The 27,660-nt window shown below is 41.0% G+C and overlaps 1 protein-coding gene across 8 annotated transcripts; it reads left to right on the top strand.

The window, feature by feature from the left end:
• The first annotated feature begins 607 nt into the window (after window positions 1-607).
• ppp1r13bb (protein phosphatase 1, regulatory subunit 13Bb) lies at window positions 608-27,489 on the top strand. Of its 8 annotated transcripts, none has more exons than XM_085134344.1 (19): window positions 608-1,009; window positions 1,249-1,420; window positions 7,781-7,928; window positions 9,531-9,650; window positions 10,574-10,644; window positions 15,879-15,980; window positions 18,578-18,752; window positions 19,123-19,322; window positions 19,455-19,595; window positions 19,933-20,125; window positions 20,997-21,125; window positions 22,970-23,103; window positions 23,490-23,943; window positions 24,265-25,049; window positions 25,131-25,268; window positions 25,365-25,498; window positions 25,598-25,764; window positions 25,945-26,144; window positions 26,386-27,489. In XM_085134344.1, exons 2-19 carry the CDS (start codon window positions 1,412-1,414, stop codon window positions 26,425-26,427), a joined length of 3,342 nt encoding a protein of 1,113 aa, XP_084990470.1. In that variant the 5' UTR covers window positions 608-1,009; window positions 1,249-1,411; the 3' UTR covers window positions 26,428-27,489. The 8 variants fall into 8 exon arrangements, with proteins under 8 accessions (XP_084990470.1, XP_084990469.1, XP_084990471.1 ...); XM_085134343.1 differs by having other exon boundaries at window positions 609-1,009; window positions 19,455-19,619; XM_085134341.1 differs by lacking the exons at window positions 608-1,009; window positions 1,249-1,420 and adding an exon at window positions 1,429-4,259 and having other exon boundaries at window positions 19,455-19,619; window positions 24,265-24,711; window positions 24,805-25,049.
• Window positions 27,490-27,660: the final 171 nt, after the last annotated feature.

Raw genomic sequence — 27,660 nt, 5'->3', positions numbered from 1 at the left:
TTGTCCAGATCCTGAAGCAGCAAAAACCTTCACACTACCACCACCACGTTTGTCTTTTGGTATGATGTTCTTTTTATGCTTTTAATCTGGTTCCCAAACATGTATAAATTGTTTTGTACCCAGTCCCAGGCTGATGATGTCAAAGACTTCGATTTTCATTCTTTATTTTCTTTAGATTGTGGCACGATGTGTTTTTGATATCTTTTAGCCTACTTCACTTTGTCAGGTTCACTTAAACATGTTTAGTGATTTTGCGGTAATTGGGTTAGTGAAACTGAACTCAGTGTTCCAGAGCAAATGGTTAATCACAGTTAATTCCAAAGTTAGTTTAACAAGAGGGAACTACTTTTTCACATAGAGCCATATAAGTTTAGATAGATTTCTTTCCCCTTAATAAATGAAATCATCATTTAAAAACTCAATTTTGTATTTACTCGGGTTATGTTTGTCTAATTTAAATTAAAAAAAAAAACATATGTAATGATCTGAAACACGTAAGTGTGGAAAATATGCAGAAATATGCAGGTGGAAAGGACGCAAATACTTTTTCATAGCACTGTATGCTTGCAGTTGACATGGCTGGTGGTGACGTCAGATTCCTGACTTTCTACGTTGCCCCTAGTTGCCCCTCCTACCGTCAACAACTGGATTCCAGCTATGTGTATTTTTCGTGAACTAGCACTGCTAACCTGCTTGTGATGATTCGCTGCCTTCGTAGAAAAAAACTAACTAAACCTTTATTTTTGTTCCTTTGAAAAAAAACCCACCCTCTCTGTCGACAGCTCGTGCCGATGTTCGGCCAATGCAAGCTAAAGGGCCGACGAGAGCGGAGACATCGACGTGCATACCGTCCTCTAGCCATCTCTGATTCCAGCTAACACAGCTACCACCTTACCGGGGGAGATAACGCTAGCTGGCTGGCTGACAGCTGGTTGGGTTAGCTGCGTGCCTTTCACTGTAGCAGAGCTGAGATTTTTTTCACTGAAACAATGACTCGTCTCTGACATTGGTGAGTATATCTGCAGACACTGCGTAGTAATATCATGTAATTGCCTTGTCGTTTGCCTCGGCGTTGCTTTGCGAGCTAGCTTGTTTGTAGCAGCAGCCGCTGCACAGAGCCACGCCTGGGCCATTTAAGTTGATGCCTGCGGCTGGTGACATTACATATTATTTTTGTAGTATGAGTCAGATGTCTTAAAGTGTTTGGCTTTGTAGTACTTCAAGTAATTCGCTGTTTTTGGTCTACAGCGAGGACTGAGGCCCATTTGGTTGTAACATTGGAGTTAATCGGAGCCCATAACTAGCAAGGTGGATCTTTGCTGACTCTCCGTTGGTGCCATAGAAGATAAACGAGGAAGTCAAAAGTCAGCTTGCCGATGCCCGCTGATTGTGATCCCGCAGAGTTGCCAATATGATGCCGGTAAGTGCACATGTAGTGTATCATTTAGCATTTAGGGGACTTCATGAACATGTAAGAGTGGGGCTTTTCCTAAATATGTTATTATAAAAACAGAAATATGGTTCACTAACCGCCCATACACACACGTTTCAAGTTCTAACTGACTGATATGAGTTTGTTTGCTTTTCCCACTGCTGCTTAGATAATCTCAAGGCAGATCAGCTCCTAGTCATAAAAGTCTTTTCTTTTTTTAAATGATCTACTATGGCTTTTATGATTTCACAGCAGTTTTTTCGTGAGAATAAAAGAGTGACGCAAACCTTATAAAGGATCCTAAATTATAAACACAATGTGATCAGTTTTTGAATTCTATCAGAATGTGACACATCTTATCAAGTGTTAGCAGGTAGATTTATAACGCTGTGTTTCTCAATAGGGCAGGTCAGATTAGTATGATTGACTATCTCTGTGATAATCGTACTATAATTCATTCGTGTTACAAAAATGCTCTTACACAATGGATGATGTATTTAAAGCTGTGGGTATAGTAGGTGTGCTAAGCCAAGAAATATTTTCATTCTATTGTTTTTTTTGTGTGTGTGTGTTTGTTTTTTACCTTGGTGTTATTGTTCAAGAAGCTCTGTGTTGCAAGGAAAGAATACCTGACTGGCAACCCTATTGGAGTAGCGCATTGTTGGGACCTCTTTTGTTGTCTTTAGTGCTGAGAAGGCAGCGACTGTGGGAATCGGGAGCGGAACATGAACTCATGCAAGGGATAAATTTACAGTCAGTTCAGTGAGATCTTGTCATTTTAAAAAAAAAAAAGCGGGGGGAGGTGATTCACTCTTAATATGTCTTTCCAAACAACTATTGGTTTGAAGTTGGCCGTAAATTTGTATAGTTCTTGATCACCATTCCAGAGACGCTCGTACATTTCCAGAAGTACCAAGTATAACAGAAGCAAGTCCATATTTGCGGCAGTTCTCAGGTTCAGTTACTACCATTGCCTCGGTGGACAGCTGTACCCTGTGGCACCAACAGGCTATCAGAGTCAGAGAGCCAGTCGAGCAGAGAGGCAGCGAGCCGCTTGGTTCTCGCGTGAATCCAGCAGCCAATGAGATGTTGGCAGATCTAGGTCTGTGTGGCTGCGTCGACTAATGCTCTGTTGTTAAGGGGAACTTTTGAGCCGAGTAGATTGTCAAGTGGCATTAATCTCAGGCGGTGGAACCAGGCAGAGCCTGACTTGCAGGAAAAAGTAAACAATGCATATTATTGCTGCATTCACATTTTTGTAGATATACTTGTTTGAAATAATAAAACAATTATCATTAAAAAGTAAAAGTATCAAGTTCAATTGGGTATGACTATATCAAAATTGATTTATTTAACAAGTTCCCCACGTGTGGGACTGATAGATCTATTTTATTCATTTTAAAAAAGACACTTTAAAAACGACTCTAAGTAAAAGGAAAATAATAATAATATTAGTATGCATTATCACAGTTTCAAATAAAATTTAACAGTGAAGGCGTTTGCACTTTGTAAGTATTAGACATGTAAGAGCCATCTACATAAGTCTGTAAAAGCAAAGCCAGATAAAATTTGTTAAACCAACATGAAACACTGGGTGAGTGCTGAAGTCCGACTAAAGGAACGTTTAAAAAAAAAAAAAAACTTGATAATTTTGTAGTTTGCAGGAATCACGGTTACTCAGATGTTTCAGTTTGTTTCACATCATTTGTCTCGTCTTTCCTCCGTACGGTTGACGAGTGGTTTTTGGCAAGTTTGGGCAGCATGAGATGGACTATTAGTCCAGAATGTCAGAGACAACTTTGACAGCCTCATTGGGTTTAGCTGTGATTAAGCTGTGTGTTTGTGTCTGACCAGATTACCATACAGACTCATGACCAATACTTATCATAGTGTGTTGTTTACCACACATTTGGGCTTCTGCTGGGTTACAGTTACTTGTGTTTTTGGTTACAGCTGGAGTATGTAAGTAGTGTTGTATTCCAGTGTCTTACATTTATGACATTTAAGGATTGTTTGAATGGTTCAAGTTTATAGACAAAAAACAGTAATGAGCTTAAACTTTTTTCCCTTCACTCAGGACCCATCTTTAAGAATAAGTAAGTAACTGGATTTATGTGAGGAAATGTTTGATGTGTGCTGGAGATCAGGGCACTAAATGATGCCTTTTCCCTCTCAGAAGTTAAATGATCTCCAAATGGTGCCCACTGTAGCATAATGCATTGACTCCTTTGAGTCATGCACAGCCCAGTATAAGCATAATCTCTTTCTTGGCTCTGCATGATGGTGTTGACCTGCCTGCCAGTCACAGCTGTGGCCAAACTATTCTCATTAGCAGGGAGTTGTTGGTGCTGCAGCCACAGGCACATCCCAGGGACACTTTTTCAGTAAAATTACTTCCCATCACCCTCCTCCATCCATACCCACCACCCTGTGACACTCTCTTGTTCCCTTGCTCTCTCCTTCTTTCGCTGGCTGTTTGTTTCACACTAGCTCTCTCTCTCTTCCCCCCTCCCTGCCCGAACTGCACATGCAGCTTGTGTTTTTTTCCTCTCAAGTCTCCTCTGCAGCACTTTTCTAATGCACGCGTCACTGTCGGGTTTAGAGGTCTGTTCGGGATGGCATAACATCTAAGTCTCGTGCCCGCAAAAGCGGCAGTGCCACAATGAAGAGATTTGTGACTATAGTGTTACGTGGCCTCGTTAGCCTTTCCAAGGAGAACCCCATCTGGGCAAAGGAACATCACCGGCCACCAAAGAGGGAGATCAAGAGGAAACGGAGGGCGGCCAAGAGAGCCAAGAGTATGGGCAGACGCAACTTAGTGAGGGTGGTTCGTATCCCCAGTGATCACTCAGCTGGATCTGCGTTTCTGTTTGGTTTTGGATATATCTAGTAGTTTCTAGATTTCTGTGTAGTTTAGTCTGCAGGTGCTGTGATTAGTTTAAATTTTCACCTCATCTTGTCTGATTGATTAATTATGTGTTTTTAATCTTTAAAGGCTTGTTTTGGTATGCTGCCAAGAATATTCAGAATGCAGGCCTGTGGTGTTGTCATTTAAAAAAAAAAAGAAGAACTGCAGATTTTGATGGATTTTATAGTATTTTTCTCCTTTTAGTTTAATCTATAAGGGATATTAGAAGCTGTTGTATAACAAATACAAATAATAATGCCTTAGTCTTCTTTATATTCAAGCTGTTGTTCTCTCTAGTAGCCTCAATATTTTATTTTTTTTTGTTTTTACTGTATTGTTTTGTATGTCATTATGCAGCTTGTGGCACCCCCTGCCACACTTTTAGAAAACACTTTCTGCCATCCATCCATCTTAACCACTTACCCATTTGAGGTTTCATTCAGATCTTCCAGATTTAATTTCTTTCCCCCAGTGACGCTGTTGCATATGCAGTCCCAAAAAGGTCATCCATTAGCTCATATTAACACTGTAAGAAACAGCGCAGAGCCACAAAGGGATTTCCCGGTGTCTCAGCATTAGCTCTATGTTTTTACCATCCTTGTCTGAAAATGCAGGCTGTTGATTCTCATAGTCACTGAGTGGATCTCTAGGACAAGAGATCATATCAATAATTTTTAATTTTTTTTTATTTTGGCTGCTGCAGAAAATGTCAGTGAATCATGCAGTTGCATCATTACAAAGGATGAGTCACTTTGTCTCGGAGAAACTCCTGGAGTAATTATCTGTAGGTAGGTTCAGTGACTAAAGCTAGATTATATATGACAATAGTGCTTGCTGGAAATTATTGTGAAATTGAAAATGCACCATGAAGCCATGTGTACAAAAGTATGTACACGGAACATTTCATCTTATACTTATTTGTATTTCAGCAAAGTCAAAGGCAGTCAGCAAAATCAGTGTTGAAAAATGTATGATCTCTTCACTTTTCCAGTGATGTATTAGTTGTTTCATTTTAGAGTTTTTTTTCTTTTTCTACCTCTTTTTGACACTGAGGGCTTTAAATTGGCATTTTGAACCTTATTGCATGTAAATGAAAAGGCTTTTTGTCTAGAAGTCAGCCGGAGGATAACAGCGTTTATATAACGTCAGTCATAGCATAAACACTGAGCATGTTAGATGGCCCCATAACTGACAAGAAGAGGTGGCTGCAGAATAAGGATGGAAATGTAAAAGCTTAACTTGCAGGGGCGAAATAAAAGACAGAGCGAGTGTCAAAAAATGTGTCGGAAATGAAAGAGAGGTGAATAGAGGTCCTCAGTGCATTATGGGAGGTCCCCCGTCAGCCTAGACCTCTAGCAATATAATTAAAATGTGGTTTAGTGCAACCTGAGACAACCCCAGCCGTAATCATTTTAGTTTTTTTAAATCAAGAATGAAAGATTAAAAAGGTCTGTTAAAAAAAGAAATAAAGTGGGAGGTGGAATCTGATGACTGAAGACTCTGCCTCCCATCGTACTCTTGGAAACTCTAGGAGTTACAACTAAGCCATAGTGTAGGTTTTTCCTTTTTTTTCTTTCTTTTTTTTTTTTCTTTATCACACTTCAAAAGTTTCTAGGCTTAGGCTGTCCCTGTTTTGGTGTTTTTTAAAGCAGTGAAACATGTATAAAAATTGCCGAAGTGGGACGGCTTGGAAGCAAATGCTTTTCTTCTTTGTTTACTGAGAAAGAGCTGAAATTGAGTCTAGCATGCACCAAGCAAACCCTTCAAACACGTTTACGTCATTTTGAGCATCCCTGCAAAACATTCTTTGTTACAGAAGTTTTTCTTTGGGCTGTTTTTGTTCGCGAAACTCCTCTCAGTGTCACTTTTCTGTTACATGCCACAGAAGGCGAGGGGCGAGTGAGGCCTGTCACATGAAACAGGAAGGCACTCCTCAACACTCGAGAGTGCTTTGTCCCACAGGAAACAGTGGAAACCTGCCTGACGCTTCAGGAGGGGAAAAAAAAAACCATATTGTGGTGATGTGCAGTAGCGATGAATATAGAGGAGATTGCCATAATCAGTGCAGACATGTGTCACCTCCAGCAGGGCAAAATAAAGTCTGTTGGTTTAAACAAGGTATATAAATGTTTTTGTCAAGTAAAATATTCAAACCTATTGCGCCTCTTATCCTGCTGTTAGTTTTATTCTACATAGATATTGAATAATCTTATTATGGGATCCAAAACCTGCTTGCCTAGAAACATTTTGTCAATTTATGAAAGAAAAAAAGGTTGCCCATAGATAGCAACCTAAATTCATAGATTAACATGCCCTACAAATGTATTTAACCTGGTGATTCAGTACTTTGCAGTGACCGAATCGTCTTAGAAATGATTTAACATCTTAGACGATCTGGATTTTGGGATTTATTTATTTATTTATGCATTGGCTGCTTTCCATGCCCTTATCCTTGAAGGGTAGCACTGAGTGTTTGTGTGACTGTGACCATGGCTTTTTCTTTCTGAATAAATGGATTGTCTGTTGATTTGCATGAGGGGAAAAATAACTAAATCTTAACTACAAGAAAGTCCAAAGGGGGTGATCATATACCTGTGAATGGGTTATGATTTAGGTAGACTGTGTGAAGCCAGATCAGATAAAAAAACATCACTGCCCAAGATATATTTTCTTATTATTTTCATGCTTTCGTGTAGTAATAAAACGAAAAGTAATATGACATGTTTTTTTTAAAACAAGCAACAACAACATATTCAGTTTACTGTGTAAATGTGAAACTTACACTTAAACTTAAACTTGACTAGTTGAATACTCAACTGCTGAGCTGCTCAGTTTCATTCTTAATAGCTTAGTCAGAAGGTGACATGCACATTGCAGACATTGTGATGTCTGATTAATGCAGGAGAACTTGAAGCAGCTTGAAGTTTACTCATAGCTTATTATAAAGCGTAAAGATGATAAATCAGCTATGTTTTGTTTCTCATTCAGTCTTATCAGATTTAGAGTTTTTTTTAACCAGTCCTTAAGAGTTAAGAGTTTGGGCTATCATTTAGATCATACACCTATCAAGTCAATGTGATTTAACTGCTGGTTGTTCAAAAACTGGTGGAAGCTGAGAGCCGACACAGACATGTGAAGGCATGTATTGATATGTTTTACCTTTCAGCTCATACTTTATGTGTTCAGTGCTATGTCAGACACTAATCATAGTAAACAGAAATTTGGCAGGCACAGACACGAGTCCAATGCTAGCTCCAACTCACAGTCTGGGCTGGTCAACAGGGAAATGTAGTGTCAGCAGAGCAGGCTTTGTAGCACTAGAGAGGGTAAAGATTCATCCTTGAACACTCCATTGTTTTTATTGTAATCTGTGTCATTCATATTTCACTGTTGAGCACTTGTATTCAGTTTTCCCCTCACCGTCTTCCTTCTCCTTTCAGATGATATTGACGGTGTACCTCAGCGACGGGGAGCAGGCCGTGACTGAGGTGCCCATCACCCCTGAAACAACGTGCCGCGATGTCGTCGAGTTCTGTAAAGAGCCTGGCGAGAGCGGCTGCCATCTGGCCGAGGTGTGGAGAGGCAACGGTAAGACCCATTTGAAGCTTTCTCACAGACCTGCTGAAGTGCTTAATATTCAGAACAGGGAGCGCAGTCTTTCTTAAAGGAAGCAGCATCCAGTTCGCTGCCACGTTAAAGAGAAAGAACAGCGGTTGTCTCTTGTAAATGCCTGAAGGTGAAGTAATCTGAAACCCCATTATTGCTGAGCCAGACACTTCATTTGCATGCACAAGAATTTCATTTTCTCAAACAGTAGCCTTTAGCTTTCTTTATTAATGTAAAAACAAGCACTTGAAAAATATGAGTTGAGGTGCTGAATGGAGCCGTACATGCTTACCTGAATGGAATAAAATAATTCACATAGCAAATTTTAATATGAGAAAAGGGTTATGTGCCAGTGTACTTCACGCCCCTGTCACAACAGATTCCACTCGGTCCCATCACCATCGCTGTGCTGACACACCCTTTGTTATCAGCGGTTTTTAAAGGCCTACTGCTCAGTTGAAAACAGCATTCCAGTAAAACGCTTTATTGACCTCACGTTATGCAGTCATGTGAGGCCTGACAATGCAACTGGCTGCCCCAAAACCCTCCTAAAACTTCTCAGTCTCTGTCTCTACCTACTGTCTCGGTCTCAATCTTTTTCAGTTCTACATACACATTGTGCTGTAAATATTCATCTCTATCAGTGGACTGTTCCTCGGGGTATCATCATTTTAATTCTGAGATTGTCTGTATGGCTATGATGTAAACAGAATTAGCATAAAGTGAATTATTCACACACATAATCCCTGCAAATGTATGGAAGGTGACATCACACTCAGAGACAAGCAGTTTGATTCCTTGCGTGATTAAGAAGCCCAACTAAAAATGAGGAGTCTGGGAGAAACAAAATCTTTGAAGTAGGAGAGACTAGAAAGGTTTTTTTTTTTTTTTTTTTTTAAATTGCTGTGGTGATATTTGTTTTTAAATTTGTGCTTCAAGAAATAATTTCACAACTTGGAAAAAATGCTTTTTTTTTTCTGAATTTAAAAGTGTGTTAATGTGTAAAGTAATACTTAGTATTGGGAAAGTGGGAAACAGCATACATATCCAAGAAATTATTTACCACATACCCTGCAAGTAAAATATCCAGTGAGCAGCAGTTGTCTGGATGAAAGTGCCTCGTTGATGCCAGAGGTCAAAGCAGAATGGCCAGACTGCTTTGAGCTGATAGGAAGGCAACAATAACACAAGTAAACACTTGTTATAAACAAGGTCTCAATGTTAATCCAATAGAGCCCCATTGGCTGAGCTTGAATGGGAGATTTATATGATGGACACGCAGCCGACAAATCTGCAGGAACTGTGTGATGCAGTCATATCAATATCGAGCAAAAACTGTGAGGCATGTTTCCCGCACCTTGTTGGATCTGAGCCTTGAACATTTAAGGCAGCTCTGAAGACAAAAGAGGGTCCAACCCAGTACTAGCAGAGTGTAACTAATGAAGTGCCGACTGACTGTATAACAAGTTAATCACTGAGCTTTAGAGTTAAGTGTTTTTTGTTCATTTAAGTACCAGGCTAGCTGAAAATCAGTGTACCTATTGTAAATGACTGAACCTGGTCGACCTTTCCTTAACTTTTCAGAGCGAGCAATCCCCTTTGAGCACATGATGTATGAACACATGCAGAAATGGGGACCTCGGAAGCAAGAAGTCAAATTCTTTCTCCGGCACGAAGATTCACCAACTGAGAGCAGCGATCAAGGTGTGTGCTGTCTGCTGCTTTCTCTGCTCTGTGTGCTTGTTTTTCACACAGAAGCCTGAACAGTAGAGGGTGGAGTCGATAGCTGTCGGGAAATTCTTGGCATCTGTTCTGCCTTCCTTGTAATGAAGACTGGTGTCACTTGGTGTTTTTTCTTTCTGTTTTCTTCTGCCATGTCTAGTCTAGCCAAGCCGTTTGCAGACTTTACACATCAAAAAAGCCCAGATTTCTCTCTGTTTCTGTTTTCTCCTTTTTTGGAGCGTTGTAAATATTAGTTTAGCCTTTCTTAAAATAGGTGAAGTTTCGTTATGTTCTTAAAAGCTTTGTAGAATTAAAAAAGCAAAGATTGTTCAGAGGGGAATATCAATGGAATAACTGGTTTGCCAGCTATCCCACGCACATTAATTACATTGTCTTTCTGTCTGGATAGAGCAGAGCCACATAAACAGCTATGTGTAACATCCACTCTTAAGTATTATCAGCCTGAGTCTGTAATGTTTTAAATACAAGTTACCTGGTGGTCTTCCCTATCATGTTTACATTGGCTATAAACTACCAAATAAAAGCTGAGGTCATTCTTTCTTGGTTTTTTTTGTTTTTGTTTTTTTATTACAGAAAAGAGGGCAGTTTTCTGTCCTCTGCTGTGAATTTTTATACACTTATTAAAAGTATGAGGTAGGTGGCTTTAGTTAGCAGTGCTTGTCCCAGTTCTTAAAGCCCCCTGTCATGTGCAATCATACCAGTGAACTTTAAGACAATTTCAGACAATGGTGGTTGTCTCTGAATCTTCACTTGCGTGCGGTACATTCATCTTTGCACTCCTGCACTCTTGAGTGTCGCACTAGTACACTGCATGTCTGTATTGGGTTTTTCGGGTTTTATTTATTTATGGTGACTGCTTCTTTTTTTTTCCCCCTTTTTTGCAGGGAGTCAGCAGTCTCAGGAGCAAATGAGTCGCAGAAGTGGAAATACTGGAGACAAGCACAATGAGAATGGGGTGAGAATTAATGTTGAAATATCTGTCTCTGTGTAGTATTCTTTAACATTTGCCCTATAGTTCACAGTACAAGATAGACGTATAAATCACACTAGAAATGAAACAGGAGTATATGTGTCTTTGTTTTAGGGGTTTTGGTCATGCTTCACCGTAATAATATGATTTTAACTCCAAACTCAGAGGATCATCTGTGCTCTGGTGTGGCAGGACTGTTCCTTTTCCACACACTGTTGGTGTTTTCCTGTCAGGTGTACCCATTGATGTACTCTTTGGCTTAAGGATGTGTGTACTAAGAGATGTGAATGACTTCGATAAGAGCAGCCTCTGGGAACAGCTTTCTCTCTCTGACCATCTGTCCCAGATTTCTCAACAAGAAAGTGTTGCGGTCAAGAAATTGTAACTAATTCAACCTTCAGGGTTGAAAGAAGGCTTTGTTTTTTTGTTTTCAAGAGCATAAAAGCACCCAGAAGCTATCCTCTGTATATTCTCCTAGAAAATCTGCAACTTTTAACTTTGTTTTTGTTGAGAAGATCTGTTTTGTCATCCATAGACTACATGTACATAGCCCATTGTACTTAAAAATAAATTCTACAGTTTCTACATTTGAGGTTTTTTGTCAGTATTAAAAGAACCGTGAGAGGTATAGTCCTTTTTACAGAACCAGTATTCAAGTATTTAAAAGTAACTGGACACTGGGTGACTAAATGTTTCATGCATGTTGTTTTATGCACAAAAGGGCTGCTTTTTTTTCTTAGATGTGTTTCCAGTTAGACCTAGATGGGTTTGAATGGATGTCAGTATGTGTAAAGAAGCAGATAAATCAAAGTGATTTGATTAGCCAGAATTAATGGTGAATTAATTACAGTCAAGAATGCACCAAGATGGAGTAATATCATGACAGAAGCTGAGAGGATTTGTCTTAAGATAGAAACCCTGGGTGAGCCTTAAATAATAGTAAGGCGGGTACAGTTTTCAAAAAAAGCATTAAAAAAAGCTGCTTTGAAAATGATGGATAGAAGAAAGGAACAATTCGAGCTCTGAAGCATCACCTCATCTGTCAAACATGGCGGTTTTGCTTCTGTTGTGATGAGGCTGCTAATGAAAGTGGCATGGTGGCGTTTATTGATGATTTCCCTGCTGATAGAGGGAACAGGGCGAACGCAGATGTGTACCGAAGCTTTCACATTATCTCTTTGGGCAAAATGTAAATATTCAGCAGGTAAATTAAAATCTTCAAACAGCCCAAACATCTGAGTAATGAAGGACCTTTCATGGTCACGAGGTGAAGGGTGTGTTTGTGGATGGTTGCAGATATTACTTTTAAAACTTTGAGCACTCTGTGTTTAAAAGGCGTGTATTTCCTCCACAGTTCTTTGTATAATAAATAAACCTAAACTTGGCGCTTTAATCTACTGTGCTTTATTTTATTTCACGAGTAATGTGCTTAAGGAGAGAGCCTCAGAAATGAACAGTGTAATACTTTAGAGTGTAGATATAGAAATTGGCTATTGATTGGCACCAAATGACACAGTCTGTATCCTTAGTGTCACTACTGACCGAAAGAGACACTGAATGGCTCCTCCCATTCGAAGTACTGAGACTAACTTGTGTCCAAGTTTCTTCTTAATATCTGATTTAGAGGATTATATTAGTCGGCCCTCTGGATGATATAATGGTTGTTAAGAGGATCAGTGCTTTAGCTTTTCCACTTGCTGCTGCCCAAACCCCAGAGGCTTTCAGTCAGCCCAGCAGAGCTGATCATCATCATCTTAAAGAACAGCGATCCCTGTGGGGAATACTACGATTACAATTAATTTTTTTATATCACCATTTTAGCTGCCATAAATGATACTGACAGCTCATTGGCACTACCCAGAACAAGACTAGTAAAATTACTAATAATTTCAGTGATTTTATTTATTTTTTCTCCCAGGCAACAATATCAAACTGCCTGTGACGCCAGTTTCTCAGTTGCTGTTTTTCCTTTGAAATCTTTTATAATTAATAGCTTAGGATTTGTAGTTTGTAGCTCAGGAGGCAGAGTGGGTCTGAGAGAGAGAGCCAGCAACGGTGTCCCGTTGCTGTTGGCTGTTAAACATATTGTTCTTATTTTATTAACAGACTAGTATTTATGGGATCGACTAGCAAAGACAGCAATGTTTAAACGTCCAGACAACTAGTCGCACACATCCCCAGTGTTACCCTGATAAGACTTTACATTTGCAAGCAATTACAGTCGTTTTGGGCAAAAGTATACAATTTGCAATTTGCAGGGTTTATGAAATCCTGCAGAACGGCGTCCCTCATCAGTGTGCACTTGGCTGCTTTCGTCCTCTCTTCCTGCTGTCTGCTCAGTTGGGCGTTTCTCTCTCTTCGCCACACGAGAGAGTCGATTTCTCCCTCAGAGGAACTGTCACTGATGCAGTGTTGCTTGAGTGCATTTGAGCATGGCCGTGTTCATGTGCCAGTGACTTCCCCCATCTCTATCTCGATTGAGTCATCATGCTGCCCTTCCAGCCTTTATGAGGCTTTCTAGACATCCTTATAACTAAAAGTCTTAACAAATGCCAAGGAGCAAAAGATTGTCTATGTGGGTGCACTACTGTTGCATTGTTTGAGTAAAGTAAAAGTTGAATTTACTCCCAGCAAGACGCATGTTTTTTCACGTCTCCTCTAACCAAACAGAGCAGTAGTTACAGGTATTGTTGTTGGTATTATTGTCCTCCCCACTACTTTAAATATGTGTTGGATCCAGCATCCATGCACTTGACACACGATATGCCTCTCTACTCGAGCCAGTATTCTACATTTTTCAGTCTGTTGTTGAAGGAAAAAAGGCACCATGACATTTCCTGCATCGTCTCCTCCCTCTCAGTGCTCTTTCCAAAGGCAAAGGCTGGGAGCATTTCAATATCGCTTGTAGTTTGGTGGAGCGTGTTCGCTCAGTATTCTGTTTAAAGGTAGTCGTCAGTGTTTTGAATCTAGAAATTCGAAACTCTGTAGGGAAAAGCCAGCCTGCCTTTATTCTGTGAGCTCTTGAAGAACACATGGGTGCCAAAATTTCAACTTCATGAAAACTGTTCTTGGAGGTGAAACGTTTTTTCTTTTTCTTTTTTTCCTGTCATTTAAATTTCTGTTCAGGCTCTCCGTAAGTAGTCGACAGTTTGCTGCATGGGTCTGTGTCTCGGGTTTGGCTGCAGTAGCGTTTGGTTGTGCAGGGCTCTCTTTCACTTATCTTTTACAGCTGTAATACTTGGTTGAATAGTGAGCTATGATTTGTTACTTTTATATTTAAAAAAAAAAAAACTTAACACACCACATTGCTCTATTGCATCTTATGTGACGGCGATTGTTTAAGAGTGACAAACACTGACAACAAACATGAGCAATAAGAAAACAACACAAACACACAAGTGAATTGCAGACTTCAGCTCATTCGATTGTGCTATGCATGTAAAATGTAATGGACAGACACACGCTGATCAGTCAATTAAAATGATCAATAGTACCGGCTTGTGTCACCGCTCATTACAAAGCTTTGGGCTGACAGCTGACTCGAAGTTTCAAGAAGGTTTTCAGCTCTGAGCTTAGAGACTTGTGGTGGTAGTAAACAGAAGTCTGAGTTACTGTATGTATTTATTTATTTGTTAAGGAATTTGATTATTAACTATTGGACACTAATTTAGAGCAGTTTCAAATTTATAAACATACACATCTAAAGGAAAGTAAACGACTGAGATCTACAATTTTACCTCTGGCTGAAAACAGTAGGGCAAACACAGTTAATTGATGTTCTTCATTCATATTCATCTTAAATATAAATTTAACATTTCCAAATTTGCCACTGCTAAACTGAACTTGTGCTTTGTGGGAATTAAAATGATAAAATTGTGTTGTGGTGTTGGCATTTGCACCACACGCAAGATGGGTAAACATATTGGGGGAATGCGGGGGGTACGTGAGGCATTGTGGTCTCTAATCTTTTTGTTTTTTTGACGCATTGTAAGGATCTGCAATGACGCTGATTGCATTTCACTTTTTCCCCTTAGAGCTTCAGTTTCGTACACTTCATTTTCTTTTAAACTTTGTAAAGCAATGAAGTAGCAATGAATGAAGTTGTTTGTTTGTCTGCCAAACAATTCATTGTGCGGTGATGCCACAGTGACGTCAGTTACCGAGCTCTGTTTAACGATGAACATGATCAGTGTATTAATATAACAGCAAAATAAGAGCTTGTGCACATTTACAGTCCACCTAGTCATCAAAGAGTAAAGCTCTCCAGTGTTACTGGCCATCAACAACAGGTCATTTTGTGTGTGGAAACACAGCTTCCTCTAGCTAAAACTCTAGAACTCTATGTTCTGGACAACCAGAGCTAAATGTAATAAACTGATTCATGTTTTTGTTTTGCTGTAACAAAACCGACTTCTGGTAATTTTGTGTGCTTGAGTAACGCAGCAGCCTCGTGTCTGGTCACAGCTCCACTCTTTTACTTCAGTAATGCCTCCATACGATATGAAGCTTATGCTGTGTGTATAAACACCAAATGACATGTTGCCCCTCAGAGGCTCGGGCCTACTGCCCACTAACTGATTCTCCATCATAATTAAGGTCCCATAAAGATGCTGTTTTGGAGAAAGAGTCCCCAGCTCTCAGTACTGTGCAGTCTACTGCAGTTTGACCCTCTGGCTACTGAATCCAGACATCTTTTAAAATCATTTCTGCAAATGGCTTTTTTTTTCTCTTCGTAACCTATTTCTTTGTGCTTAGTTTTTCAGCTTCTTTTTCTTATATAATATTTTTGGCTTATGTAATGTTGCAGGCCCGTATTATTCTGCATTTATTGACTTGACCTTTGTGTTATCCATAGCAAAGTGCTATCAAACATTTACCTGAATATTGGTGTAAAAAAGCACAAAGGTATTGCTTATAGATGTTGAACAACTCTGCTGTTAAATGTTAATGTTTTGGCTGAGAGGCGAGCATAATGTAATGTAATTTTGAGTCTGAATCAGTCACCTTTTAGTACAGGAATTATAAGTCATATTTTTTGTCAAATTAGCCTTTTTTTTCCTGATTAAAATATAAAATATAAAAATATTGTCATATGTGAGTTTTTATAAGGGAAAAACACCTTCATTAAACTCATTATTAATCATCAGTCTCAGTGGTTCAACATCAAGAGTAGTTGGCAAAATTTCAGTGTATTGACCAGTTCCTGTGTTGGTGTGTAGGTGGGCAGCCAGCGTGTGGAGCTCACGCTGTCGGAGCTGCAGGAGATGGCCACACGGCAGCAGCAGCAAATCGAGGCTCAGCAGCAAATGCTCGTTGCAAAGGTATCAGCAGCTTCATTCTCTTACCACGAATCCTTCCTCCAAATACAGTCATGGTCTTTTATGCAAAGTTTGTTTTATGCTAACAAAATGTGTTAATTGGAAGCACAAGTGAGTCCATATTTGTCGTCTTTTTGCAGTTCATATAATGTGTTTGTTTCTGTAAAACTGTGCTTAAAACAAGTCGGTAAATGTTCTTATGCTGGGATGTATTACTGAAAAATTGTTGCAGTAACTTAACTGAGTAACATAGGAGACCTGACAAATCATAGCCTTGGCCAGGGTTTGGCCGGATGGTGTGTCATTTAGTCCGATGCCACAGACGCAGCCTGGGCATTAGTTCAATCAAGCTCAGGACACAAAGCAGCCTTGGACCGCTCTGTCGGAGAGAAAGTGGAATGTTGTTGCACTCGTCTCATCCAAAGAGTCTGTCGTGACCTGAAATGGGGGCAAACCATTATGTAACGAATGAGATTGGATGCAGTGTGAGTCACGGTGCCAGGATTGTCCAATCGGTCAGAAATGATACTCAAGTCTTTACAGGAATTAGCGCTATTCACTAACCAGCTGCAGCTCCACATCATCAGGATTTTATCTGGAGTTGTAAAATGCATCCTTGTGAATAATTATCAATAAAGACCTGCTTGACTTTCAGACAAGCAGGTCGAGTGCTTAGCTGAAAGTCCATAGGGTGGAGTCAAGTTATTAGCTAATGCAAGAAAGCTTGGATAGTAAGCTGTAACCATACATTATATGGGTGCATCACACAGGGGCAGCTAGCTAGGCCTGTAATTAACCACAATGTGAGCCATATAATGTTGTGACATTGTCATTAAAAAGATACCAGTATAACAAACACAAGTTAAGAGGCCCAGGTGAGTGACCCGAGGTAACATGCAGCAGACTAATAAGGACTACAGGTGTTTATGTCAGTACCCATTTGTGAGGTGTTGGTAATTTTTGGCATTTATTTTATAGTCCAGCTATTTGACAAATTACAGTACTGTGCAAGTCCATTATTTCTTAATATTTATAATTATAAAGTGGTCTTGCACATTAGTGTTCTAGGCTTTCTGAAGGGCTTTCAATGTTTTCAGTCCATTCTTGTACCTGACCATTTTCACAATGTTTGTTTTGTTTGAACCACTTAACACCAACTTGTGAATCATTTAAACATAAAAAGCCACCTAATTCAAGGGAGGAGCCAGGGCTGTGTCTACACATAACAGACAACTTAGGAAAGAACCAATTTTAAATTGTATCTTTAGGCACTCGGTTACTAACAGCCTACAAAAACAAATTTGCTCCAGTTTCTTTAGGTAAATCCATCAAAAATGCCAAATATTACACAATTTGACAGTGATAAAAAAGCACTTTTGCACATGATTCCCAAGGAACTATTAGAAGAAAATGTTATATATCCTGTTCAGTGTCCAATGTGCTTTCTTTGAAGAAACTGGACAAGTGGAGGACCCGAGAAATGCAACTGGATCCTCAGTTTATCCATCATGATTCACTGAAGCCTCATCAGAAATGGTCTTAGTTCACAGTGCTTTCAGTCCATAGTGCTGTGCTTGGTGGCCGTCAAGAAGCCACTCTTAAGGAAGGAAAAGAGGAATTGCCAAATTACAAAAAAAAAACAGGACTGGAAATGAGTGGCTTATGGAATGATGAATCCAAATTTTAATTTGTCATTATTTTATTTAATTTTCCATGGATTGGTCTCCCAGGACCTCAACATTATTGAAGCAGTGTGGGACAGAACAGAACAAAAGGCAGCCAACATCCAACGAAGAGATTTTAATGTTCTTCAACAAGCCTGGAGAACTATTTCTAAGGATTATTTAAAAGAAAATTGGCTAATCAATGCCAAGTATCTACGTCTGTGCATTTATGGTTACATCTTACTAATGAACAAAGCACTATAGAGTCACTTTATACTCCAAAAGCAGTGTGCTTCTAAATATGCTGCTAAAAATCAAGGCTTTGGAAAAGGACCTCACAAACCAATGGGTAAAGACGCAGTGGCTACCCTCCTACTGTCTATTATCAGGATTTCTCCTTCAATGGAGGAGGAGGAGCTGAACGTCGCACAAACAGCCTACCTTGTCACTCTGTGACTTTTCATTGCATTAACTCACTCTGACCACCGTGCTTGTGGTATGCTGATCAGTCATGCAAAATAAAGCTCGCTGTAGACTCACTGATAGAAAGACTATTTATTGCCTTTGTTGTGGTGTCTGAAAAGTAGGCCCACTTGAAGCCCTGCAGTCATTTGGAAACCTGGCCCTGTCATTTCCTATTTTAGGAATTTAACTGGAGCAATTCTCAGTTGGACGGAGATGAAGTCATCTGACCCTTTCTTCAGCCTTCAGACCGTCTTGACACGGCACAGAAATTCACTTAATGTACTCAGTAGAACGATTTAGCCTAGTTTTAGATTTCCTTTAAGCTTTGGGTGGTGCCCTGCTGATTTTTTGATTCGTGTGTTGGGATTTTATGTTTTAACCTATAAAGATATACAAATTGTACAGTTTAAAACCACCGTTTTATGAAGGTTTCCCCTGTGAATCAATCACTCTTTGCTTTGCTTTCCAAAGGAGCAGCGTCTGCGTTACCTGAAGCAGCAGGAGCGACGTCAGCAGCAAAGCGTTTCAGAGAGCGAGAAGCTGCAGAGGCTGAAGGAACGTGTAGAGAGCCAGGAGGCCAAGCTCAAGAAGATTCGCGCAATGAGAGGCCAGGTGGACTACAGCAAGGTCATCAATGGCAACCTGTGTACGTATACTTAAAATATGTGCATTACTTTACCACCACTCTTTAGAGACGGTTATATTTGAGTATCAGATAGCTAGCTGTTTCACAGAAAGGTTGTCTGCGATCGACTCGAGCTATTTCACAGTCTATCAGACACTGAAAGAAGATTTATATCTCATATCAGTGCATAGTTTATATTCAGAAATCTTGACTTTGGATGAATAAGAGTTCTGAAACGTCTGGGTCTTGAGGATCTTTTCGTTTCTTTAATAAAAGAATAGCATTTGATTTTTGATGAATGGTTTGGAGTATTTTTTTCCCCCAAAACAAAGAAGCTGTCTGTTGGTGCTGATCCAGATCCTTTTCCTTTTTTTCCCCCTCCTAAATGCAGCGGCTGAGATCGAGCAGGTTAGCAGCCTGTTCCAGGAGAAGCAGGCGGAGTTGCAGGCAGCTGTGCTGAGGGTGGAGCAGCTTAGCCTGCAGCTAGAGGACTTGCGGAGGGGAAAGCTGAATGGCATACAGACGTCCCTGGGTGGCCAAGTAACCGGTGCTGCAGCGCTGGAGCTCCGCAAACTGTACCAGGAGCTTCAGGTAATGCAGAGTTGAAATTAGTGCATCATGTCGTGAATACTCTTACAAGTTCTGCTACGTTTACAGTGATAGCAGATTATCTTGGTCCAGTCTTTCTATGCATTTGTTTATGTCTTCGCTCATCATTATCAGATTCGAAACAAGTTGAATCAGGAGCAAAACAGCAAGCTGCAGCAACAGAAGGAGCTTCTGAACAAGCGCAATATGGAAGTGACGCTTATGGACAAGCGCATCAGTGAGCTGAGGGAGCGTCTCTACAAGAAAAAAGCTGAGGCACGTCAAAAAGAGAACCTCCCTGTAAGACTAGGAGCCCTTAACATCTCCTGTTTACATATTTTTGGGGGCGGGAAAGTTCTGAAAGTTTTATTGTTTTGTTTTTTTCCCCTCTATCTCTTTGTAAGACATCAGCTTATACACTGCAGGGGTTTTTTTATTATTTAAAATCAAACATTTAAATGCTGTTTTAAAGTTTTTATAGATACTCAAAGAATAGTTTTCATTTGTCTTCTTAGAGGAGCTGTAAAGCCCTTGGAGTAGTGAAAGTTTTATACAGTTTTCGCTTTTCAGCTGTTTTGACATCTCAAACATTTCTCATTCTCTGTTATTATAGCTGAATAGAGCCAATGGGCCTCCGTCTCCCCAGCCAGCTCCCGGCACTCTGGGTCGGGTTGCTGCAGTCGGACCATATATCCAGGTTCCAGTACCGGCTCGACAGGAAGGCGGCTACACCATACCACCAGATCCACTGAAGCCACAGACTCTGGGTGTTAATAACCAAGCCAACCATGGCCGCACTAAATCAGGTTTGTTTAAACCCAAACATTTTACACATGGAGATTTTCTATTTTTTTAATTTTTTATTTTACAAAATGCAGAAATGTTTAAAAAACACTGACAAGTTTACTACATGTAGTCTGAGAGTGCAGGTCCTATAGAAGAGCGGTCCCCAACCCCTGGAGCGCGGACCGGTACCGGTCCATGATACGTTTGGTACTGGGCCTCGAGAGTTGAGGCTCGGGTGTGAAATTAATGCTTTTCAGGGTTTTTATTGTTTTTTAGCATTATTTTTTTTTAATCGTTTTTATTGTCAACTTGGTTTCCCTGTTTTTTTTTCCCATGTGTTATGTATAAATCTTCTCTTTTGGTACCGGTACTGGTTTTATTTTGTTGTATTTATCCACGACACCTTAAGAGCTGGGCCGTGAAAATATTGTCGGGCATAAACTGGTCCGTGGCACAGAAAAGGTTGGGGACCGCTGTTGTAGAGCCAGCTGGTCAACGAAGGCATAAATGTCTGAAAGTGAGATCACTGATTTCAGACTTTGGACGGTATCAGAAACCTCCAGTCATCCAGGGTTCTGTTCAGATAGATCATAAATCCAGCATTTCCAGCTACACATTGAACACTTTCTGCATGCTGCTGAAGCTCCTTCCTCTGCCTGAACAGATTCCTTCCTACCTGACATCTCAGTTGATTCTCCACCTGGGCTTGATTTCTGTGATTGCTTTTCTTTCCTCCCTTCCTCTCTAACCTCACTCTTCTCCTGTGTTGTGTAACCTGTGTTTCCCTTCCTTGTCTCTCCGTCTCTCTTTCATGTCTATCCTGTCTTGTCTTTGTGATGTCTGTCTCACTGGGTGTGGGGGATGGGTGGGGGATGACTCTTCTTGGGGCAGACGGTGTGCGAAAGCCTCCCGGCCCTTGGAAAGTGTCTGATTTAGACATCGTTGTGGACCCGGTTCCCCCGTCCCTTCCAGAATCACACCCGGGCCCTGGAGCCTCCACTGGCTCTGACGGCACATCCCGTGAGTGCACAGCGCTGCATAAGCAAAAGGATGGCACCTGCAGAACCTTGTCTTGATTGTAGCACAGGATCCACAGCATGCCCCAGATTTCATTTTTTCTCCCCCCATATTACAACAATGTAATCCATCATACAATTTTGATTCCATCTAATCGAGTTTCTTATTGCGTGGACTAATTGAGTATTTAAGAACTCTCCCCAGTAACACCATGAGCCACCTACACTCGAATCACTCACTGCTGTGATGGGTAAATTGCTCCAACTGTCTCAGGCTGAATCCATAAATCACTGACTGGTCATTAAGATTCCTCTGTGGATTTGCCAGTGACTTGAAAGTACTGGGGTGCTGTTTAAAAGCATAAGCTGCACGAAGTTGGTGCTGTTGATTGTAGCTGATATCATGCCTCACATGACTGATGGCAAAGCGCTGCTGGTCCTGTGTGTTCTCATACACTTCTGAGAAGGTTCGCTGAGTTGAGTGCCTCGTCAGTTTAACATGTAAAGCAGTCCATAATATCGTGGCTTTGTTCTAACTTCACCTCATTCCCAGGCCTGCGGCCACCTTAACCTTCGTGCCAAACTCTCACAACAGCTAAGCTGTGAGAATCACTTTTAGCTGTCAAACGCTTTACATGCACAAGGAATTTAACCCATGCATGTTAAAATATCATAGGATTCACTCTTTAAGTGTCACTCCTGATAATCTGAGAAGAACCAGACCCAGATTTTTCCCTTTTAGACTCTGGATAGTGTTGCCTTATTGTAACTGTTTAGACTTTTTTTTTTTCATTGTAAAACATTTTGGTTTGTTATAGCAGGAAAAGCACAGCTGTGATTTATAACATTATAAGTAGTGCATTTGTTTTAGGTGTGCCAGTTCAATGGCTTTATCGTTATGCATGCATTACACACTCTCGTGGATTACAATCACAGCTGATGGAATGATTTTTGACAAAGTTTCTTCAACCTGTTCTTTCCTACTATAACAAGTCAAAATCTCTGGTCTACTAATATATGATAGCACTTATGTACATCTTTAACACATCACTCACCAGCATTATTGCTGTGTGACAGATTGTGACGGTTATTATAATTTCTGTGTGCAGCACTTATTTCTGTTGTTTTTTGTCATCTTTTTCTTTCCTTTCACGCTGTCCTTTCTGTTTGAAATTACTATTTTTTTTTATTTTAAATTTTACATATTGTCTTTTTAGTTTCACATTTTCTGCAGTTATTATTATCTGTTATTAGCCAAATCATCTTAACTTTCATTGTAGTTACCAATAATAGTTACTAAGTTAAACACTAAGTGACTAAAATCAGCAACATACTAATATGCATAAATTCCTTCCTTTACCTAATGTGAAGGCTCGGGATTTTGATCCTATTGATCAGCGGCGCCTCTTGAAACATTTAATTTGATGCAGTTTGTACTTTTAAAAGAAATAAAGAAAATCTCCCTTCTGATGTGTGAGAGTGGGGGAGCTCATGGGAAAGAGCTTCTCCTTGGATCGATGTCTATTTGTTATCAGTGATGGCCATAAATGTAACATAAAGCGAGCTCTTGGTTTCTTTATTGTGTCTGGTTAATAGGATGGGCATCTAAAAAAAAATCCTGACCTCTCCAGTTGATACCGGTCAAAACAGTATAGTTGTTTTATGTGTTTACAACATTATATTTACTAGTGGTCTTGAAATGTCATCACTAATATTCCACACAGTGCACTTAGTCATAAGAAAAAGCTGCCGTTTAAGACTAGTGCTGATGGACATGCTTTTTCAAGTCACTTGTGTGATCTTTTCTTTCTTTTGCTCTCCACTAACTGTGTCCTGTTTATGCCATAGCTAATGAAACTGGTTGGCCTACTCTAGGCAAGCCCAGTGCAACTCTAAAACCTCCTGAGAGAAGAGACTCAGGGACTGATACCCAGGGCAAAAGTGCTCCCTCAGGCTCCCCCGGTGCTCCAAGTGCAGAAAAGGTACGTCCTCCTAAACTCCTTTCATTGAAAGGAAATGGAACCGAAAATGGAGAGCATTTGTCTTTAAAATAAAAAAACATTTTTTGAAACATGTTAGCTTCAGTTATAAGGCACAACCTTCACTTTGAAAGCGAATGTGCTCTGCTTTTCATCTGCATTGCACTTTACTGAGTTTCTATATGGCTAATTTTTGAGACAGGTCGGCATGTTTCATGCAAATTATGGGTAACCACGGCAACCTCCTAGGCCTGTATGATATCAGTTGCACATATGGTAAATTGGCTGCTGAAGATGGATTTTTATTCAGTGGGAAGGAGTGAATCTTTCATTTTTTTTCTGCATATAACAGCTGTTTTAATGATAAATGCCTGTATGCTTCTTCACAGGTGCTAGACTCCAAAATGGCTGTGTCCTCCCCAGCCATCAACAAGCCGCAGCCACCACCATACGGATCCCACCTCACCTCCGCAAACTCAGCCAGCTCTTTGGAGCGCCGTAAAGATGCACCTCCCCCACCTCGCCCACTCCCAAACCCACCAGCTCCCGCTTGGCCCCGCGTGCCCCCCGCCACAGGCTCGTCCTCCCAGCAGATCCAGCAGCGTATTTCAGTGCCACCAAGCCCCACCTTCCAGCCTAATGCACCGCTCTTTCCTTCTGGAATGAGTGAACGACTGGATCCTCCGCCAGCTGTGGCAGTGCGTCCCTTCATCCCAGACAGAGGATCACGGCCTCAGTCTCCCCGAAAGGGCCCACCTACCGTGAACTCTAGCTCCATCTATCACATGTACCTCCAGCAGTTGGCGCCAAAGAGCCAGCCACTAAAGCCTGCTATTAAAGCAGGTAAGAACTGAGATTTTGGGACAGTTTTTTATGAATCTTTTGCCCAGAAATTGAGAATATTTAGTTAGTTGCAGTCTGAAATGTGATGATATACTTATATCATATAAATCAAATTCTTTTAAGTTTTCAAGTGTGAAAAAATAAAAGGAATTTTAGGGGCGATGCAAGCCCTGAGGACATATGATAGACAATTTTAACTTTGGCATTTCAGACTGCCAACTCTTGTTTATTATAAGCAAAATGAATAAGTGAATTAATAATGAAAGTAATGATGGCATCAATGCCCTCAACCTTAACTCTACCATGTCTGCTCTCTCTTAGTATACGGGAAGCCTGTTCTCCCCTCCAGCTCGACGCCTCCCTCGCCTCTGTCTTTTGGTCAGTCAGGAGGGGCCTTCCCATTGCTCCAAGGCCAACCCAGTGGTGAGGACACATTAGACGGAGAATATGACGATCATGAGAGCTTCCAGCACCTTGAGCCGTCAGCACCTCCTCCCAGTGTGGAGAACATACCACGGCCACTCAGCCCAACCAAGCTGACGCCAATGGTACATTCCCCGCTGCGCTACCAAAGCGACGCTGACCTCGAAGTGCTCCGTAAAAAGCTGGCCAACGCTCCGAGACCACTGAAGAAGCGCAGCTCCATCACAGAACCAGAGGGTCCCAGCGGACCCAACATCCAGAAACTGCTCTACCAGAGATTCAACACTCTTGCAGGAGGCATAGAGGGAAATGGAGTTGGTGGATCTGGAGGTGGGACTGGTGCAGGTAATGGAACACCATTTTATCAACCAAGTAATCCTCCTGGATACCTAGGAGGTGACCCTCTGGCTGATACAGACAATGGGAATCTCCTCTCAGAAACTCCGCTAGCGCCAACACCAGGCGAAGAGGAGCCGGGCTCTGACGCTCCCCCTGCCACTACTGATGCTAATGACAACGAGCCAGTGGCCTCACCAAAAGGAGGACACATGGATCCCGCTGAAGCCGAGGGATCGGAGGACAACAGTAACAACAACGTGGGAGGCTCGGAAGCGGCGCTGCCCAGCCCTGTGCCGGAGGTCACCACTCCAGAGGAGAGTGGCACAGGGGTCTCACAACCACTGGTGAGAGACACACATACACAGACTTTTATTCAAAGAAATAAAAGTGCTTCAAAGGCTCATCCCTCCTCTCTATTATTACAGGAGAAGCGAACAAACTTAAAAAAACCAAACTCTGACCGCATTGGTCATGGCTTCAGAGTGAAGTTTAACCCTCTGGCTCTTCTGCTGGACGCCTCGTTGGAGGGAGAATTTGACCTGGTCCAGAGGATCATCTATGAGGTGTGTTCTGATTCTATTTATAGACTTTAATTTGTTTTATATGTGAATGTAGTTTAAGCACTCATCTTTTTTTGTCCCGGTCCTTCCTTTTTCCAGGTGGAGAATCCCAGCACTGCCAATGATGAAGGCATCACACCCCTGCACAACGCAGTGTGCGCGGGACATCACCACATAGTCAAGTTCCTGCTGGATTTTGGAGTGAACGTCAATGCTGCTGACAGTGATGGATGGTGAGTCCTCATACGCAGGAAAACTGGATGATGACGCAGAATGCGAAGGTTTACGTAACCTGTTGTATCCATATTTCGTGTTTGTGTGTGCTTCAACAGGACTCCTCTTCACTGTGCAGCCTCCTGCAACAGTGTTCATCTCTGTAAGTTGTTGGTCGAGTCAGGGGCCGCCATCTTTGCTAGCACCATTAGCGATGTGGAGACTGCTGCGGATAAATGCGAGGAAATGGAAGAGGGCTACCTCCAGTGTTCCCAGTTTCTATACGGTGAGAAACATCACACCAATTGGTGTGTACAAATTCTAGAAAGACTTCCAATCCTTTGAGTCCAATCGCTGAGGCTGTAATAAAAATAATGTAGCAAATGTAAGATTATACTTAAATATCCTGATTGTATCCTGAACTGTAAATTATACTAACTGTTTGTTTGGATTCTCTTACATGCAGGTGTTCAGGAGAAGCTGGGCGTAATGAACAAGGGGACGGTGTACGCTCTGTGGAATTATGAAGCCCAAAATCCGGACGAGCTGTCATTCAGTGAGGGGGACGCCATCACCATCCTGCGACGACAAGACGACAGCGAAACGGAGTGGTGGTGGGCACGACTCGAGGACAATGAGGGCTATGTTCCCCGCAACCTGCTGGGGGTAAACGTCACTCCTCCCACCCCCATTTCAATGTTTTTCTTTCAATCAAATTTCAGCTTTGTCATCCAAATTTAAGTTTGTTTAACTTGGCAAAAATGAAAATTTACCCTCGAGCTGATTGACTCTTTGACTTTTTAGTTAGATGCCACTTACATGTACCATTGCAAAACAAGAATTCATCAAAGATTTCAGTCACTAAATATGTAATAATAAATAATTTCTCCTGTTGTTTTCTTTGCAGCTCTATCCTAGAATCAAACCTCGTCAGCGCTCCCTGGCATAGTGTCTCACTCCACTGACCTGTGGCTAACAGCTGGACTACTGACACGACCAAGAGCAGAGAACAACAAAAGAGCCTGGTGCTCTCTCTTCTCCCTGTGGCCATAACCTCCCCGCTGAGCCTCGTGCTTCTCACAAAAATCCTTTTTTTTTTTCTTTCTTTCTTTCTTTCTTTCCTTCTATGAAGCAGTGGGCACAGAACTCGTGACACATATGCTTACAGCTGCACACACAAACACAATGAAACACAAGCACTCCGATGTTTATTAAATGACTTCATCCCACCCACAGCCCTACCCCACCCCCACCTCTCTTCAGCCTGTCGCTCTGATATTGTCCCGACTTGGATTTGATCCCGTTTCAGTGCCAGCTCTGTAACTGACATCAATTTGAAGAATCAAACACTAATCCTTGTCTCAGTATTTCTTGCAGTGTTCACACTTGTTTAGCCATCTCCCTACTGAGGTCTGTGGTGGCAATGGTTTACACGACACTATATTGATAACTGGAAGTTCATCTTTAAGATTGGGAGAAGTTGCTGATTTTTTTTCCCCATTTTATTTTATTTGTCAATGTAATGTAATTAGAGTTATTGGACATGAAGTATTTTTTTAAGGCTAATTTGATCCCCGTGGCTAAAACACTAATGCAGAAAATATGTATTTTAATGAAGGCCTAACCACCAAAGATGAAAATGCATCAACTTTAAATCTATTACTCCCTGTGATCTTGCAGAATTGTTGAGGAGTGAGATAATCAATTGATTTGCTGCTATCAGAAAGGATTATAAGTTCTCAGACTTTAGAGTCCTTCGAGACTATGCTGTAAATCCTGAGTATTTTTGTCAGACAGGCCAGTCAAATTCCAGTGTATTCAAGAAAAGATGAATATAGATTTGACAGTTCGCACATTGCCATGAATTGCATTTCACAAACATCATTGCAAGATGTGATTTCTTTATTTATTTTTCTTCCGTTAGTGTCATCTGTTCAGAATGTGGATGCAGGATTGTTGCGGATGTGTGGCGAGAACATTAATAAATTATAAGTGAGCCTTTGAACAATAACCCCTGTGAGCTGGTGTGCGTCATTCTGTGTGAACCAAAGTTACATCTATATCTATATATCATTCTACTCTTTAAGCTGTTGGTTCTCAAACTGTGGAGCTACAGATGGTCAGATATTGGCAACTATGTGTGCAATATAAAGTGAACCTAAAGTGACTTGGAATGATTTTG

Source organism: Neolamprologus multifasciatus, chromosome 15 (assembly GCF_963576455.1).
Source record: "Neolamprologus multifasciatus chromosome 15, fNeoMul1.2, whole genome shotgun sequence".
Taxonomy (NCBI): Eukaryota; Metazoa; Chordata; class Actinopteri; order Cichliformes; family Cichlidae; genus Neolamprologus; species Neolamprologus multifasciatus.
The sequence above is the reverse complement of the archived record's forward strand: the minus strand, read 5'-3'. Positions and strand labels throughout refer to the sequence as shown.